Genomic DNA, 15,264 nt, shown 5'->3' with positions numbered 1-15,264 from the left:
ATCTTTTTTATGTCATAGACCCCTTTGGAAGTCTGGCAAGGCCTAAGCAGAATACACAGAATTCCAAGGAAACCAATTTTATTGAAATGTTGTTGTTCTTCAGTCTTTTCAGTCATGTTCAACTCTTCATGACCCATTTTGGGAAAGACACTGAACTGATTTGCCATTTCCTTCTCCACCTTATTTAAAGAGGAGGCAAACAGGGTTAAGTGGCTTGCCCATGGTCACACAGTTACTAAGTGTCTAGGGCTGGATTAGAACTCAGGAAAATGAATCTTCTTGACTCTAGGCCTGGCACTCTATCTACTGCACCACCTAGCAGTGTGCTGAAATACAGTGAAATAAGTGTGGTTTTTTTTTGTCAAAATAAGTTCATTGACCTTAGCCTAAGAACCTCTTATTTTAGTCAAATTCCTTCATTCCACAGATAAGGAATCAAGGCTCTGAAAGGAGGAGTTATTAAAGATTATAGCTAGATCACATCAGAAGTTATCTAAAGAACCCTGTAATGAAAAAAAAAAACACAGCAGCTGCTATGATACTCTCTGCCACTTCAGGGTTATCTCTGCACGTCTTCAATAGTACTAATACTCCATATGTATTAACCATAGGCTAAGTCATTTAAATTCAATGAACCTTAGTTTCCTCATCTGTAAAATGATAAGAAAATTATATGTTCCACCAGAATTAACAACCAGGGGTTGTTACAAGAAAAGCACTTGAGCAACCTCAAAAAACAAGATAGATACGGATTATTATTGTTATTATTATGTGGTATTATATAGGAACTAAGCAGCATATACAGTACAGCTAATTACAGTACAGACTGCTGGGGTCAATAAGCACCAAGGCAGCAAATGTCACTTCAGATAAAATGTGTTAAAAGTAAAAATGTGAACAGATAAAGATAGTGAGATATAATGACTTGGTCAGCTTTGGAAGTCAAGAAGACCTAAGTTCAAGTCCTATACCTCTGATACATAGGAACAAATCAATGACCAAAGCTACTCTCTGAGATTTTAAGTTGAAGTGAGTCGTCTGTACGTATCAGTTGGAAAAAATTTCCCAGTCAGGGAGTTTCCCACTCTGGTGAAATCTCAGATCCCACGCAAACAATAACAACAAAGAAAAGAATTAAAGGGAGGGATGAAAAGGGAGATCAGAAATCAAAAGAAAAGGAAGAACTCCCAGAAAAGAGGGAGGAAAAGGTAAAGGACAGGTACTCAAGAAAAAAGATAAAATTCCCAGAGGTATATCCTTAAAGCCTTGTTTTTATGATAGATTCAGACAAAAGAGTCTGCCTATTACAGACTTGCATTTCAGATACGAAAAAGGCTAGGTCTGAAGACAATTTACTTACCAAACCTGCTATTGGTGTAGACAAACGATTGATCTTCTTAATGATTCCAGGCTTAAGCTTATTAATCAAACTGAAAGAGAATGCAGAAAAAGTGTATTAAATCACAACTTTCAACATCTACTCAAGGTTCTTTAATGAAGTATCTAAAATGAGAAGGAAATTCTAGAAAGGTTTACTCACAAGACATCCTCATTTAAGAATATAATACTCTGCCGTCCAGGCCCAATTTTCTCATAAAAAGGAAACAACTATGTAAGAAAAATTATCTACTGCCCAAATTAAGAGCAACAATATTATGATTAATATTCAGTATTCACTTCTAGGTTCCCCATAAAAAGAATCCTTGAAAGAGATGAAAATTTCTACCCGGAGTAAATTGTATAGCTGTCTTTTAGTTTCAAATTTATTAGGGAATGGTTAAAATTAGCTCCATTTGAAACAGCCAGGAAATGACTTCAGGATCATTTCAACTTAGGTCAATCCAATTGGTACTTGTCCAAAGCACAAGAAAAGAAAATTAAATGATGATGTAAAAAATAATGATATAATTTATGTTTCTCTTGGTAGGTTCTATGCATACTAATAATACTGTTTCTCAATGGGAACCTCATTAAGTGGAATGCTACTCCCCAAAGTGTGCTGAAAAGTTTAAAAGATACAATATAGGGTGACATAGCTCCTCCCTCCCCCACTATTAACTCATTCAAGCCTGGGCTTGAAAACTCTGATACTATAGTCTGAATGCAATTTTCAGCTTCAGATCCTAAAACTCCTCCACCTGGGGCCAGAAGGCCTAACATAATTACAGTAAAGTCTATTATTATACTAAGGTTCTTGTTACTTTGACACATGATGAAAATGTATTTTAACACTACAGAGAGAGCAAAACACTTTTCAGCACTGATAGAACCCTATAAACTTCTAGAAAATAGAAACTATATTTTGTTTACTGGCCTAGCAAATGCTAGATGTTGGTTATAATGGTAAAGGGGAAGACAAGATAGGATATTGGGCTGAAATTATTAGTAAACTATACCTTACCTTGTAGGAAAAATCTATTTTATAGTGCAGGAGAAAATAATTTGACTCCTTCAATCAGAGGACCTGGGTTCAAATCTTTATTCTAACTCTTATTTTCACTTTACCTCCCTAGCCTCAGTTTCTTCATCTATAAAATTAGGGAGTTATATCTGATGGCCTCCCTTACAAAACTAAATCTATGATAATACTAACACTAGAATTTATGAAGTACAATGTAACACCTACCAAAAGAGTGTCCTGAAATAATGACTTGAAGACTTCATAAGGAGTATCTCCTTAACTTCAAAGAGGAAGAAAAGATGAAAGAAAAGAGATCAAATATTTTTAAAATCACTGAAATGTTCAGCATAAGAAAAAAGCATCAGGGCAAAAAGAGAACTGGAACTGAGTAAGAATGTGTTTAAAATTTCTTTCAATCAGACATGCCTTTAATGTCCAGAAATTATAGGACAGACTGCCTCAGAGTCAGCATAACCTGGGCTCAAGTACTGATATATACTGACTAGGTAACATTAGGTAAAGTACTTAACCTGTCAACCAGTCACAGTGAGCCTCTACTGGAGAGAGGGAGAGAAGGAGAGAGGGAGAGAGGAAGGGGGGGGGAGAGAGAGAGAGAGAGAGAGAGAGAGAGAGAGAGAGAGAGAGAGAGAGAGAGAGAGAGAGAGAGAGAGAACAAACAGTAGCTTTTATAAGTGGAAAAAATTACTAGGAGTTTCTTAAATGAAGATTTTCAAAGTATTTTCACACCCAAATATATTTAGAGAACACAGTAATTCAAATGATAACACATCTACCCTCATTAACTTAAGCACATTCTATGCCTGCTATGACAAGCTTGATCCTTTGACCTGTATGCTTAAAGACTGAGTCTCCATAAATCCAAGTTGGGAAGGCCTTGGCTCCAAAAGACATTTGACACCTTCCAAAGTGACAAGGAAAGATAATCATTTGCAAAAAAAAAAAAAGGCACCAATTGCAAAGTATGTCACTGTTCACTAGACATGCATTTAATTCTAGAAAACAAAGCACTTTCTCTACAATACATAGAAAAAACAAAATTAGGGAAGAATTACTTCAATAGAAACAGCATCAAGCACCACATAGAACAGAAAAATTAGCATCTCTGTCTGGTATCTTGTGAGTGGCTCTTTTAGGCTGACATGCCCTAGAAGAGCAATATTTCAGTGGCACATCAGTCAGGGTCAGAAGTCAAAAGCCAGGGCAATATCATGGATTTCAAGGAAGCATGCCTCCATTTTTAACCTTGCTGGAATAAGAGAGAGTTATATAAATTCCAGTTCCACCCACTTGAGTCATGGTTGACCTTGGACAAGTTATTCAATTTATCCATGTGCTTCAGTTATCTCATTTGTATTGTAGGCTTAGTAATGCTAGGAGAATTTTTCATAGCGTCATTTCTGAAAATAGATATTATTATAGCTAACTTTCAATGACCAGCCTAAGAGAAGGTGCATATGAGGGCTTGAAGTAGGGAAAAGAAAGATAGAAGTAACATAAACAAAGTCTTAGATAACAAGAAGTTACGGTGTTTGTTTTGCTTTGCTTTTGTTTTGCTTCACCCTTCCTTGACACAACTTGACCAGACTAGTCCTAAGGTAGCAGCAACCTAAGGGGGAATAGCATTTACCTTCCTTTCCCTCATGAACCCTCTAGTATAAGAGCTCACAGTGACCAGCAAAACAGCAAAAAGGAAGAAGACAGAAACAAAAGTCAAAACACTCCTGAAATTACTCCTTTAAAAAAAAACCTGGTGTTAAGGAAATGGAGAAAAACGTTGCATTATTTCATTATATAGTCAGTGTTTAGTTATCAGTTCTGGGCACTGAACTTCGGAGAAAATGCCAACACAACTTTGGCAAAGGAAGCATAACTCATCTAGTTGGGCATTGTGAGAGGAATACATATAATTATGGGAAGAGTCCTTGGGCTATTTCTCCTAGGAATTGATTTGGGTAAACAGAACTGTTTCCAAATTTAAGGGTCTAAGTGAGCTTTTGGCAATAGTTATTTTTGTAGGTCAGAATCACAGGATCTTATATTTGACTTTAGAGCTGGATGAAATCTAAGAATTCCTCAGTTCTAACATTTCATTCATCACAGGAAGAAACTGAGGACTAGGAAGCTCAAGTGACTTGCCTAGGGTCACAGGGTACTAAATATAATAGGACCATCAAATTAGAGCTTAAAGGGGCCTCAAAGGCAGTATGGTCCAATCCCCTCTTTATACAGATGAGAAAACTGAGATGGAGGATTAAGTGACAAGTTCACTCCTCTCTGCATCTGCTGCTCTGCCTGGTTTCAACTCCAGGAACAAGACTCCTCTCCTTGATTGACACTACTTCCCTCCTCCTCTCCCTTTTGATTGCAGCTCTATAGGGCGGAGTACCAAACAACTGCCAAAGCTTTCCTCTATAGAGGGCAGAAGCTGGACTTTCAGTTCACTCTGCTGTGCATCTTCTGCCTGGTTTCAACTGTAAGATGCCCCTGCACCGGCGACTCCTGGCTTCCCCTTCCCTGCTTTCCCGTTTCCTTTTGTGGTGGTGTATTGTGTGTTCTCTTCCTCTTTAGATTGTAAGTCCGTTAAGGGCAGGGACTATCTTTTTATTAATTGGCACTTAACACAGTGCCTGGAAAGCAGCTGTAGATGCTTAATGTATGTTTATTGGAATGGAAAGTATCAGAGGCAAAATTCAAACCAGGTCCTCAGACTAGAGATACAGTGTTTTTTTCAACTATACAATACTGCTGATTTCTGTCCAAGTGCAGGGATCTTCAATTTGTACCGTTAGAGAGACAGGGAATACAAGATTCCTAAATTATAAGGTTTCTATAGAGATAACATATGCTACCATTATCCTGATGCTTTATGATTTTGTAAATATAACAACATGCAATACATATCAGCATATACAATTGGATCTCAATTGGTACATATAGAGAATCCTGTGAAGTGCTCTCATGTTTCAAATTCACACTGTTCAAAGTTATAAGTATGTAAACTAGTCTTTGGTTTCAGCCCAACATAATGATGACATGCAAATTCAAATCATGTAACCACTTCAGGAGGACTCATTATTTTCACTAACCAAAATCTAGCTGCACATCAAATATTTTCAGTTTTTTAAATTAAATTTTAGTTCCTACAATGGATAATATGGTATAACAGAAAGAGAATTAAGACCTGAAATCAGAAAGATTCTTCAGTTCAAGTAGTATCTCCACCATTAACTAGCTGTAGGACTTTTTACAAATTATAACTTTTCTCTAAGACTCAATTTGCTCACCTCTAAAGACAAAAAATAATACTCAGACTACGTAGCTCACAGGGTAGCTAAAGGGCTCCTCAAGTCCTGGGCCTGGAGTCAGAGAGATTCAACTTCCTGAGTTCAAATCCAGCCTCAAACACTTAGTAGCTCTGTGACCCTGGGCAAGTTACTTAAGCCTGCTTGCCTCAGTTTCCTCATCCATAAAATGATCTGGAGAAGGAAATGGCAAACCACTCTAGTATCTTTGCCAAGAAAACCCCAAATGGGGTCAAAAGAGTCAGACACAACTGAAACCACTGACAACAACAAAAACCTGCTTCATGACGTTCTTGCTGGGATACAGGGAGATCAGGTATGTCAAGTGATTGGTAAAGCATAAAAGACTTTTTATATGTAATTATCATCCCATTAAGAAAAAGCTGAGGTCACAGAAGGAGTCAGCATGGCATAATTAAGAAAACAGGCTCTAGAGACAGAAGATCTGGTTCTACCTTTGCCAAGTCATTTAACCAGGCTTCAGTTTGCTCATCTTTTAAATGGGATGCTTGGCCTCTGAAGTCCTCCTAAGATCTAGTTCTATGATCCTATTATGACTTGAAACAATAAACACACAAGTTAGCAGGTGAGAGGGAGCAAAACATAGTGGATACCTTGCTGTTTTAAACATTTACTTGATTTCTGACTGCACACAGGGCAACTATAAGATAGAGATAATACTGTAGCCTACCCCCACAGGGTTGTTTTAAGGCTCAAGTGAGATTATGTATATAAATTGCTTTCTAAACCTTAAGACACAATGTAAGCATTATCATTATTTTCCAAATCCTTATTTCCAGTGGAAAATAAAATCAGTCAATGGAACCACTTATCTCGATGTATTCCATTGGGTATTCCCATTAACATAATATTGGTAAGAATATTGAGCATAGATTTGAATTTTCAAAGGACTATAAAGATCATCTAGAATAATATCTCCTTTTGAGGAACTCCAGCTCAAGAGTCATCTCCTGCAACATCATCATCATCATCACCATCCCTACCATTTCTATAGTTCTTACTATGTGGCAGGCAACATGCTAAGCACTTTACAGATATCTCATTTGAGCCTTACAACCACTGTAGGAGTCAGGTGCCATTATTAACTCCATTATACAAATAAGGAAACTGAGGTAAAATTAAGTGACTTGCCCAGGCTCACACAGCTAGTAAATGTGTGAGGTTAAATTTGAACTCAGGTCTTCCTGACTCCAGGCCCACTATCTACTATCCACTATACCACCAACCTGTGACCTTTCCAAACCCCATAATTGTTAGTGCTCTTCCCTCATTGCCTCCTCAAAAAGAAAAAAAAATTATTTGGTATCAAATGTGGCACATACTCATCTATGTAAATGTTCTTTTTCTCCAGCAAAATGTAAGCTTCTTGAGGGTAGAGACTATTTTTGTCTTGTCTTTGTAATTTCCAGTACCTAGCATACCTACAGCAGTCACTTAATAAATGATTGCTGAAATGAAATGAAGTGATTTATCTGAGGTCACATGGGTAGTAAGCGGCAAAGTTGGGCCTGAAGTCTATGTTCTCTATCCCAGAGTCAGTAATCTTTCAACTACACTTCCTACCGTCCTCACTAACTCCTCCTACTCCAATCTCCTCAAAGCCTCTCGTAGGCTATACTCCAATTCTAACTCTACAAATTATATTATATATCATTGGTCCAATTAAAGTCACAACAAAAAAGCAACTAATCAGTACAGTTCATGATCTTTCACACTACTAATCAGTCCTTGAGTTTTACACATACATATTTCTGCCCCTGGTGCTTTTTTTTTCTTTTTTAAATCTACTTCTCAGCCAGTGGACCTGTCCATTTTAATGGATCTGTTTTGCTCTTCATAAAGCTATTCCCAAGGAGAGTCACCTTTTTGGAATTGTGGTTTTCTTTGACAATCTGGTAAAAGATTTGGAATCTCTTCTCAGAATAATATTTTTAAATGAATAAAATAAAATGCATATGGTTATAAAGGAAACCAATCATGTTGAAATGGCATATTCTGCCATCCCATGTCATCTGTAGGATCAATCTAGATCCATAGTTGAGACCATTGAACAAAACAATGACTTATCCAAGATCACACAGGTAACAAGTGGCAGAGTCCAGAGTTGATCCTGTGAACTAACACTGCTCCCCACTTCTACTACTCTGCTTTTCTCTTTTCTTTTCTACATGGACCTTTTCCATTTATTGTACGAGTAAGTTATACAAGTCCAACCCCTCTCCACCCAATGGATACGTTAAATAAGCTGTGAGTTTTTTTCAATATATGAAAAAGCGCAGAAAGAGGTTTTTGGGGGTTTTTTTTTACTCATTACTCACTCAATGTTCAATGGGTTACAGAGCATTTAAAACTCAAGAACCTTTAGCTAGTGGACCATAATTAGTCTTACCTCATCTAGGAACTCATGTATGTACTTCAGTGAGTCACACTATAGCTAAATTATTTCTCCATATCCTAGATGTTCCGTTACCATACCATTGGTAGGCAAATTCCTTCTTCAATGCCTTCACTACTTTCTCTTTATCATAATCTCCATCAATACCCTGGATAGTAGTGAGTTTCTCTGTTGAATACAGACAGTTCTCTCTTTATGTAAATTTGCATTACACAATTTCAATTTTATGTAAAGAATTCTGAAAAGTATGGGAAGATGCAACAGAAACACATATGAAGAGAGTTTGGGGGAAATTATGTCCACAATTTGTTCCCAGTCTTCTTGGATTTGAAAAAGAAGAAACATTCAAAGAAGGGAGTAACAAGATTGTAAAATTAGCACAAGAACTGCAGCTAGAAGTGGATGACAATGATGTGAAGGAGATGACTGAGCTCATGAAGAACTGTCAAAGAAAGATCTGATTGAGTTGCAAGCTGTAAAGATTGCAGAAGAAGAAAGGGAAGCTTCAGAAACCAAGCTTGAACCAAAAGGCTTCACAATGAAACAGGTGGCAGAAGCATTTCATCATCTGAGTGATTTTTTTTCTTATGTTGAAAAGATGAATTTAAATGCTTCGAGATTTTAAAAATTCAAAGACTAGTTGAAGATAATATTGCTGGCTATTGGCAAATATATAAGGGGGGGAAAGGGGCTCTAATGTCCAAACATCTCTCAATAGTGTTATAAAAAAAAGGTGCAAAGCCAGCCACCAGTGATAAAAGCTAGGTGCAGTGGGTAGGGAAGGGACAATATACTACACACCCATGTTAACTTTATTGTGCAATACTGTGCATACTTTATCACTAACTTTGCCTTTCATTTCATAATTCTGTTTATTATCATGGTACAGTATTTAATATGCCTACACTTTATGACTTGTGTAAAAGTATTATTTTGTGTATGTCTTTGTTATGTAGACTAAATGAATGGGCAGGTAGGGGCAAATTTGCATTACATAAAAATTGCTTTACATACAGATCTATAGAATGGTCCACTTACATAAGTAAAAATTTCTGTACTTAAATAAATATTATCCCCAGTCCTGAAAGAAAGCATGCTGGTCACCACCATAATCAGCAAAGGATTTAAAAAAGGTAGTTTTCAATAATAGGTATATATGAGAATGACTTTTGTTGGAAGATTGTGACAAGGATACTTCTTTCTCCAATAGATACTTCCAACTGCCGAAAAACAAAAACAAAAAAAACCTTCCTAATAGATCTAATTCTACCACTCTCCCACTCAAAAACTGTCAGTGTCTCCTTTCTGATAAGACAAAATACAAATTTCTTAGCCTGGAATTCAAAACCTTCCACTGTACTCTTCCAACCTTATTTCACACTTTTCCCCATCATTAACACAATATTCCAGCCAAACTGTACTTCTAGCCATTATCCAAACACAGAGGTCCCTCCCCGCCTCCATACATGGTTAAAATGGATCCATGCCTACATGAAGAGATTTCCTCCATCTCTTCCTCTTGAAATCCTTTCTTTCCTTCAACGCTTAGTTAAGGTACCACCTCCTCGTGAAGTCTTCCATAATCCACTAAGCTGGGAGTTTTCTTCTCTCTCCTAATCTCTGATGTCTGCATATATTTTATTCTAATTTGTATTCTGATTGTTTATATGCTTGCCTTATTCCCCTCACTCTTCTATGTACCTCAAGAGCAGACTATGCTTGATAAAGATTTGTTGAATGAATGAATGAATGAATGAGGTGTCACTTGAGCTGAATTCTGAAGTATGAGTTGGAATTAGGCATAATGCCTAGGTAGGAAAGAAAGTCTTGCAAATAGAGAAAATATATAATAGCACTATATTAGCAAAGGAATAAAAGGAATAAAATACAGGGTATGTTCAGAGAAACCACTACTAAGACACTGATAAACACTGACCAGTGATGGTATCACTACATATAAATTGACTAGATTCGTTAAGAAAAGCTAATCAAAGATGTATATTCAAGAAGGGTATTCAAAGCTGACTTCAGTGTCAGGAAGACCAGGTTTCAGGAAGGAAGACTCACCTATGGTACATATTGGCTATTTCAGGACAAGTTACTTAAGGTCTCAATGACCCAGACAACTATCATAGACAGGTGCTGACTCGAAATGATAAAAGTTCCTCACCCAGAGCTCCCCTACAGCAGAGAAATCAAAAGTCCAATTTAAAAAAAAAGTTAATAAGCAGACATCTCTTAAAGAAAAGAGGCTGTTGCTGAACAGTCATGTCCAATTCATCATGACCCCATTTGGGGCTTTCTTGGCAAAGATACTAGAACGGTTTGCCATTTCCTTCTCCAACTTATTTTATAGATGAGAAACTGAGGCAAACAGGGTTAAGTGACTTGCCCAGGATCACACAGCTAGTAAGTATCTGAGGCCAGATTCAAATCCTTCCTGACTTTAAGCCTGGCATTCCACTCACTGCACCACCTAGTTGCTCAAGTAAGAGAGGTTAAGATGAAATATATACAAATTCCATTTTGCCCATAATTTAAAAGCTCTGACCTACAAAATTTTCCCTAATAATAGAATGACTATGACATTTGCCATCATATTTTAAATTCAGTTGAGTAAGTCTATCATGGAATTGCTTTCCTCTGTGTCATTATAATTTTGTTTATTAAAAACAAATGAGGCAAATCAAACTATCAGAGGGACACCATACAGAACTCAATAAAATAATACAATTCATTTAGAGGAACATAAGATCTAGAGTATCAAAGGAAATAATGGCAGGGGGAGGGAGAAGGTAGGAATGAAAGGGATTGATACTTCCAGACCTAAAACTACATTAAAAAGCAGCAAGGATGAAAACTTTTTGGTATTGGTTAAAATAACAGAGCAGTCAATCCATGGAACAGTCTAGACAAGGGAGAATCAAAAGCAATGGAATTCAATAACAATGTTCATTAAACCCAAAAATATAAATTATTTAGGAAAGAACTTATTTGATTAAAAAAACTGCTGGAAAACTGGAAACAGTCTGGCAGAAATTAGGCTTAGACCAATGTCTTACTCCATGTTTCACAATAAATTTAAAAGAGCTACATAACCTTAATATTAAAGACCATATCATTAAAGAATTAGAAGAGAAACAGATCATACACCTTTCATGGCTATAGGTAGAAGATGAATTCTTAACCACACAAGGGGTAGAGGAAATTACTAAAGATGTAATATCTCATTATGATTAAATGAAATTGAAAAGTACCCACAGAAACAAAACTAATGGGGTCTAGGTTAATAAGAGAAGCAGTTAGATAGGAAAAAAAATCTTTGTAACAAATATCTCAGACAAAGGTTTGTTAGCCAATGGAAAATATCTACCTATCTATCTGAATGTATGTATATGTGTATATATACATACATATATACATGTATATCCAAAAGCTATTCCCCAGGAGATATGTGGTCAAAAGATTTGAACACTTCTCAGAAGAAGGCAAACTATTAACAAACATATGAAAGAATGTTCCAATTATTAACAAAAAGAGAAATTCAAATCAAAACAATCATATTTCACCTCACACCCAGCAAATTAGAAGAGATGACAAAAAACATGAAAGTAGTCAAAATTGAAGGGGCTGTGGAAAGATAGGCACCCTAGTGCATTGTTGGTTGAGATGTGAATCAATATAATCATTCTGGAAAGCAATCTGGAATTATGCAAATAAAATGACTAAAATTTCCAAGTCTTTTGATGCAGAGATTCCACAGTAGGTTTATATACTCCAAGGTGGTTATTATTAAGAAGAAATAACCCATCTAACCCAAAATGTTTGTATCAACACTTTTTTTCTGCTTTGCAAAGAATTGGAAACAAAGTAGATGACCATCTATTCAGGAAAGGCTAAACAAACTGCAGTACATAAACGTAATACAATATTGCAACATTGTGAGAAACAATGAATTTGAAGAATACAGAGAAGCATGGAAAGGTTCTGATGTAAAGTGAATTTCTCCCCAGCTCCAATCTATTATTTATACAGATGCCAAAGTGATTTTCCTAAAGCAGAAGACTGACCTATTTCACCCCCTCTACTTGGTATATTCCAGAGGCTCCCTATCACCTCTAGACTGAAATAAAAACTACATCACTTGGCATTTAAGAGTTCTTCACAAGCTAAACCCCTTCCCAACTTTACAGACTTATTACATATTAATTCCACTCTCAAAACTCTATGGTTCTGCCAAAAGGATTTTTTGCTGCTCCATTACAATGCCCTATCTCCCATCTCCATACCTTTGCACAAACTATATAGTTTGATGCCCTCACTCCTCACCCCCACTTTCAATCCCTGGTTTTCTTTGAACCTTCATGAATAGGTTCAAGTGCTACCTTATACAAATGGGTTTTCTTTGTTGTCCTAGATGCCTCAAAAAAGTTGATTTGTGTAACCCCAGCTTTCATAAACTGTCTCACACTGTACATATGGTTACAGTACCTTTTGGAGAAAAAGAAAAGAAATGTGGGGACTGACAGCTAACTGAAATGGGCCAGAAAGAGTTTCTTTGAGGCACTTAAGAGTATATGTACCTAGCTGCTCTTCTTGAGAATAAGTTTACTGACTACAGAGAGGATAATGTATAGGGAATACATTCTTTGGAGAAGACACACGCTAAGAAAAATCCATGAGGGAAACTGAGTTTAGCTGTCTTTCATTCTGTTTGACAAGAACTGAATTAAGTTTTGTCTTATTATACGGAGAAAATCAGTTAACTGATATTTTTGAGGTAAAGTGAGCAAAATATTATACTGAGAGCACCTGAGCTATCTACATTCTGAAGAAAGCCACTTTATCGAATTGTAATGATATTCAAGGAATCAAGAGGGGACAGTGGGTATGAGGAATTCTAGTCAGCAACTTCTTCTTTCCCATGTTTTCCCAAAGAGCTTGGAGTTAATTCATTGATTAATGGGGAAACTATGTTTTTAGTAATTTATGGAGTAATGTGAGAATATACCCCTAGATTGCCTTTGAATCCAATGGCAAAACAAATTAATGATATAACAGTTAGTAGCAGACTGAGGGGAACATGTATGTATGTTTGGCTTCTAAGAGGACCCTTCAGAGGTAGAGCTCACACCCTGTATCATGATATCTACCCTTATCCCCCATGAGACTGCTACATGTTGGGTTAGCATCACCCTCCTACGTTTTTCTCTGTTTTCCATATGTTTATATATGCCTACATATATGCCTACTTTCTCCCTTGTTAGAATGTGAACTTTCTGAGGGCAGGCAGTTTTGCTTTTGTCTTTGTATAACCGTCACCTGGCATGTAAGGTGCTTGACAAATGTTTGGAGATTGAACAACTTAATAAGAAAAATGGGCATTCCTATTGGTTCTAATTCTTACTTACAACATCACTAATGTGAACATATGTTTAATAGGAATGTGCATGTATGCGTGATACATATATGCAGATTGCATGCCATCTTAGAGAGGGAGGTGAGGAGGAAGGGGGAGAAAAATTTAAAACTCAAAAGCTTATGGAAGTGATTGTTGATAAAGCAAAATAAATTCATAAAAAAAGAAAAATGGGAATTAAAAGCACTAAAAACACCATCTATATTCAGTCATTTTAAAAATGGCTAATAAATATAGTTTGTTGATATAAAGGAATGAACATATCTGGAGTGGGGGAGGTGGTGGTGGTAGAGGAGACAGTGGTGTAGGCAATTCCTGATGAAAAAAACTCCCTCTACAAATGAAGGTTTGAACATGCTTAGCAACTAATAGTCTTAGAGAATTGCTTCTGTCATACTAGCTGTTTGAGCCAAGGGGAGCCACTTAACCTTAGCACCCCAAGCAAATCTCTAAGGGTAATATTATAGCACATAAAAACAACAAATATGAGGCATAAAAGCAAACATGGAAGGACCTATACAAAATCATAGAAAGGGAAATCAGTAAAACAAGAACCATATGAACAATGATTCTAATTATATAAGAAAAGAAGGAGAGAAAAAAAAAGCAAATACAGTCTAAGAAGCCAGAACTTTGACCAGACCTCAAAGGGGATTCAGAACAAAAAGCATTTTTCTTTATTTATTTGTTGTTTTGGTTGAGGACAAGCATTTGTTCTGTTTTGCTTTTTTGTCATTTTTTTACCATTAAGTTTACAATAAAATACAATTTTAAACTTGAGGTAGCTGCCCACCAAGCAAACAGCAATGCCTTGTCATTCACTGTATGTTCCATCCAGCTAGGCCTTCCCAAGCTTGAATAAGAGTACATGGGTTAGCATATAGTCTAAACACCTGTATTTTTTCCTGAAAAAAAAAATAACTATTAAAGGAGCGATTAACGTGGTACTTGTGAAGTTGGGGGTTTTTATATTTTAATAACAAGATAGCAATATATTTGGTTTCTTTTATAATCCTGAACATTTTACTTCATATGTTTAAAAACATTCAGAGAAGGGATTCACAGACTTCACTAGACCACCAAAGGAATCCAAGATACAAAAAAGGTTAAGACCCCTGCTCTATTAAAACATTATGAATTATCAATTAGACCTAAAGTGATATAAACTTAAATAAAGTACTGTCCAAAGTAGTAAGCTAGGCATACTCAAGTTTAGGCCCTTCCTACAACTAAAATGCAGCTGGAATGAACAGAACTTTGGCTTTTCATAAACTATAGTAAGAACACCTTTTAAATTCTAGTTACAGTAACTTTGGCTACTGAAAACCTCTGACTCTTCTACCCCCAGTCATTACTCTATTTTCTCTGAATAGATCTTGCATATACTTATTGACAAGTTCTTTGCCCTTTAGACTGTCAGCACCCTGAGGGCAGGGGCTGTGTTTGCCTTTCTTGGTAACCTCACTATTTAGCTCAGTTTTTGGCACATAGTAGGCTCTTAATAAGATCTTACAGACTGAATGACTGCATAGTTTGACAATGCCTTTCATTCCAACTACAGCCCACTCCGGTTTTCAAAGAGACTTTTCTAATCAAAAAAGTTTGTAAGGACCAGCTTCAAACTTCTCCTAGAGAAGAGTTAATTTGTCCACTTAACACTCTAGCTTAACAGACAATTCCTTTCTCTCCATAGCCTCAAAAATGG

General features: G+C 36.5%; 1 protein-coding gene across 1 annotated transcript in view; it reads right to left on the bottom strand.

Annotated features, from left to right (window-relative positions):
• Positions 1–15,264, bottom strand: part of LMO7 (LIM domain 7) — a 242,601-nt gene that overhangs the window by 145,231 nt on the left and 82,106 nt on the right. Inside the window, 1 exon segment of the mRNA XM_020992454.2 lies at positions 1,361–1,430. Coding sequence (XP_020848113.1) covers positions 1,361–1,430 — 70 coding nt within the window.

This window comes from Phascolarctos cinereus, unplaced genomic scaffold (assembly GCF_003287225.1).
Source record: "Phascolarctos cinereus isolate Bilbo 61053 unplaced genomic scaffold, phaCin_HiC Scaffold_7;HRSCAF=346, whole genome shotgun sequence".
Lineage (NCBI taxonomy): Eukaryota > Metazoa > Chordata > Mammalia > Diprotodontia > Phascolarctidae > Phascolarctos > Phascolarctos cinereus.
The sequence above is the reverse complement of the archived record's forward strand: the minus strand, read 5'-3'. Positions and strand labels throughout refer to the sequence as shown.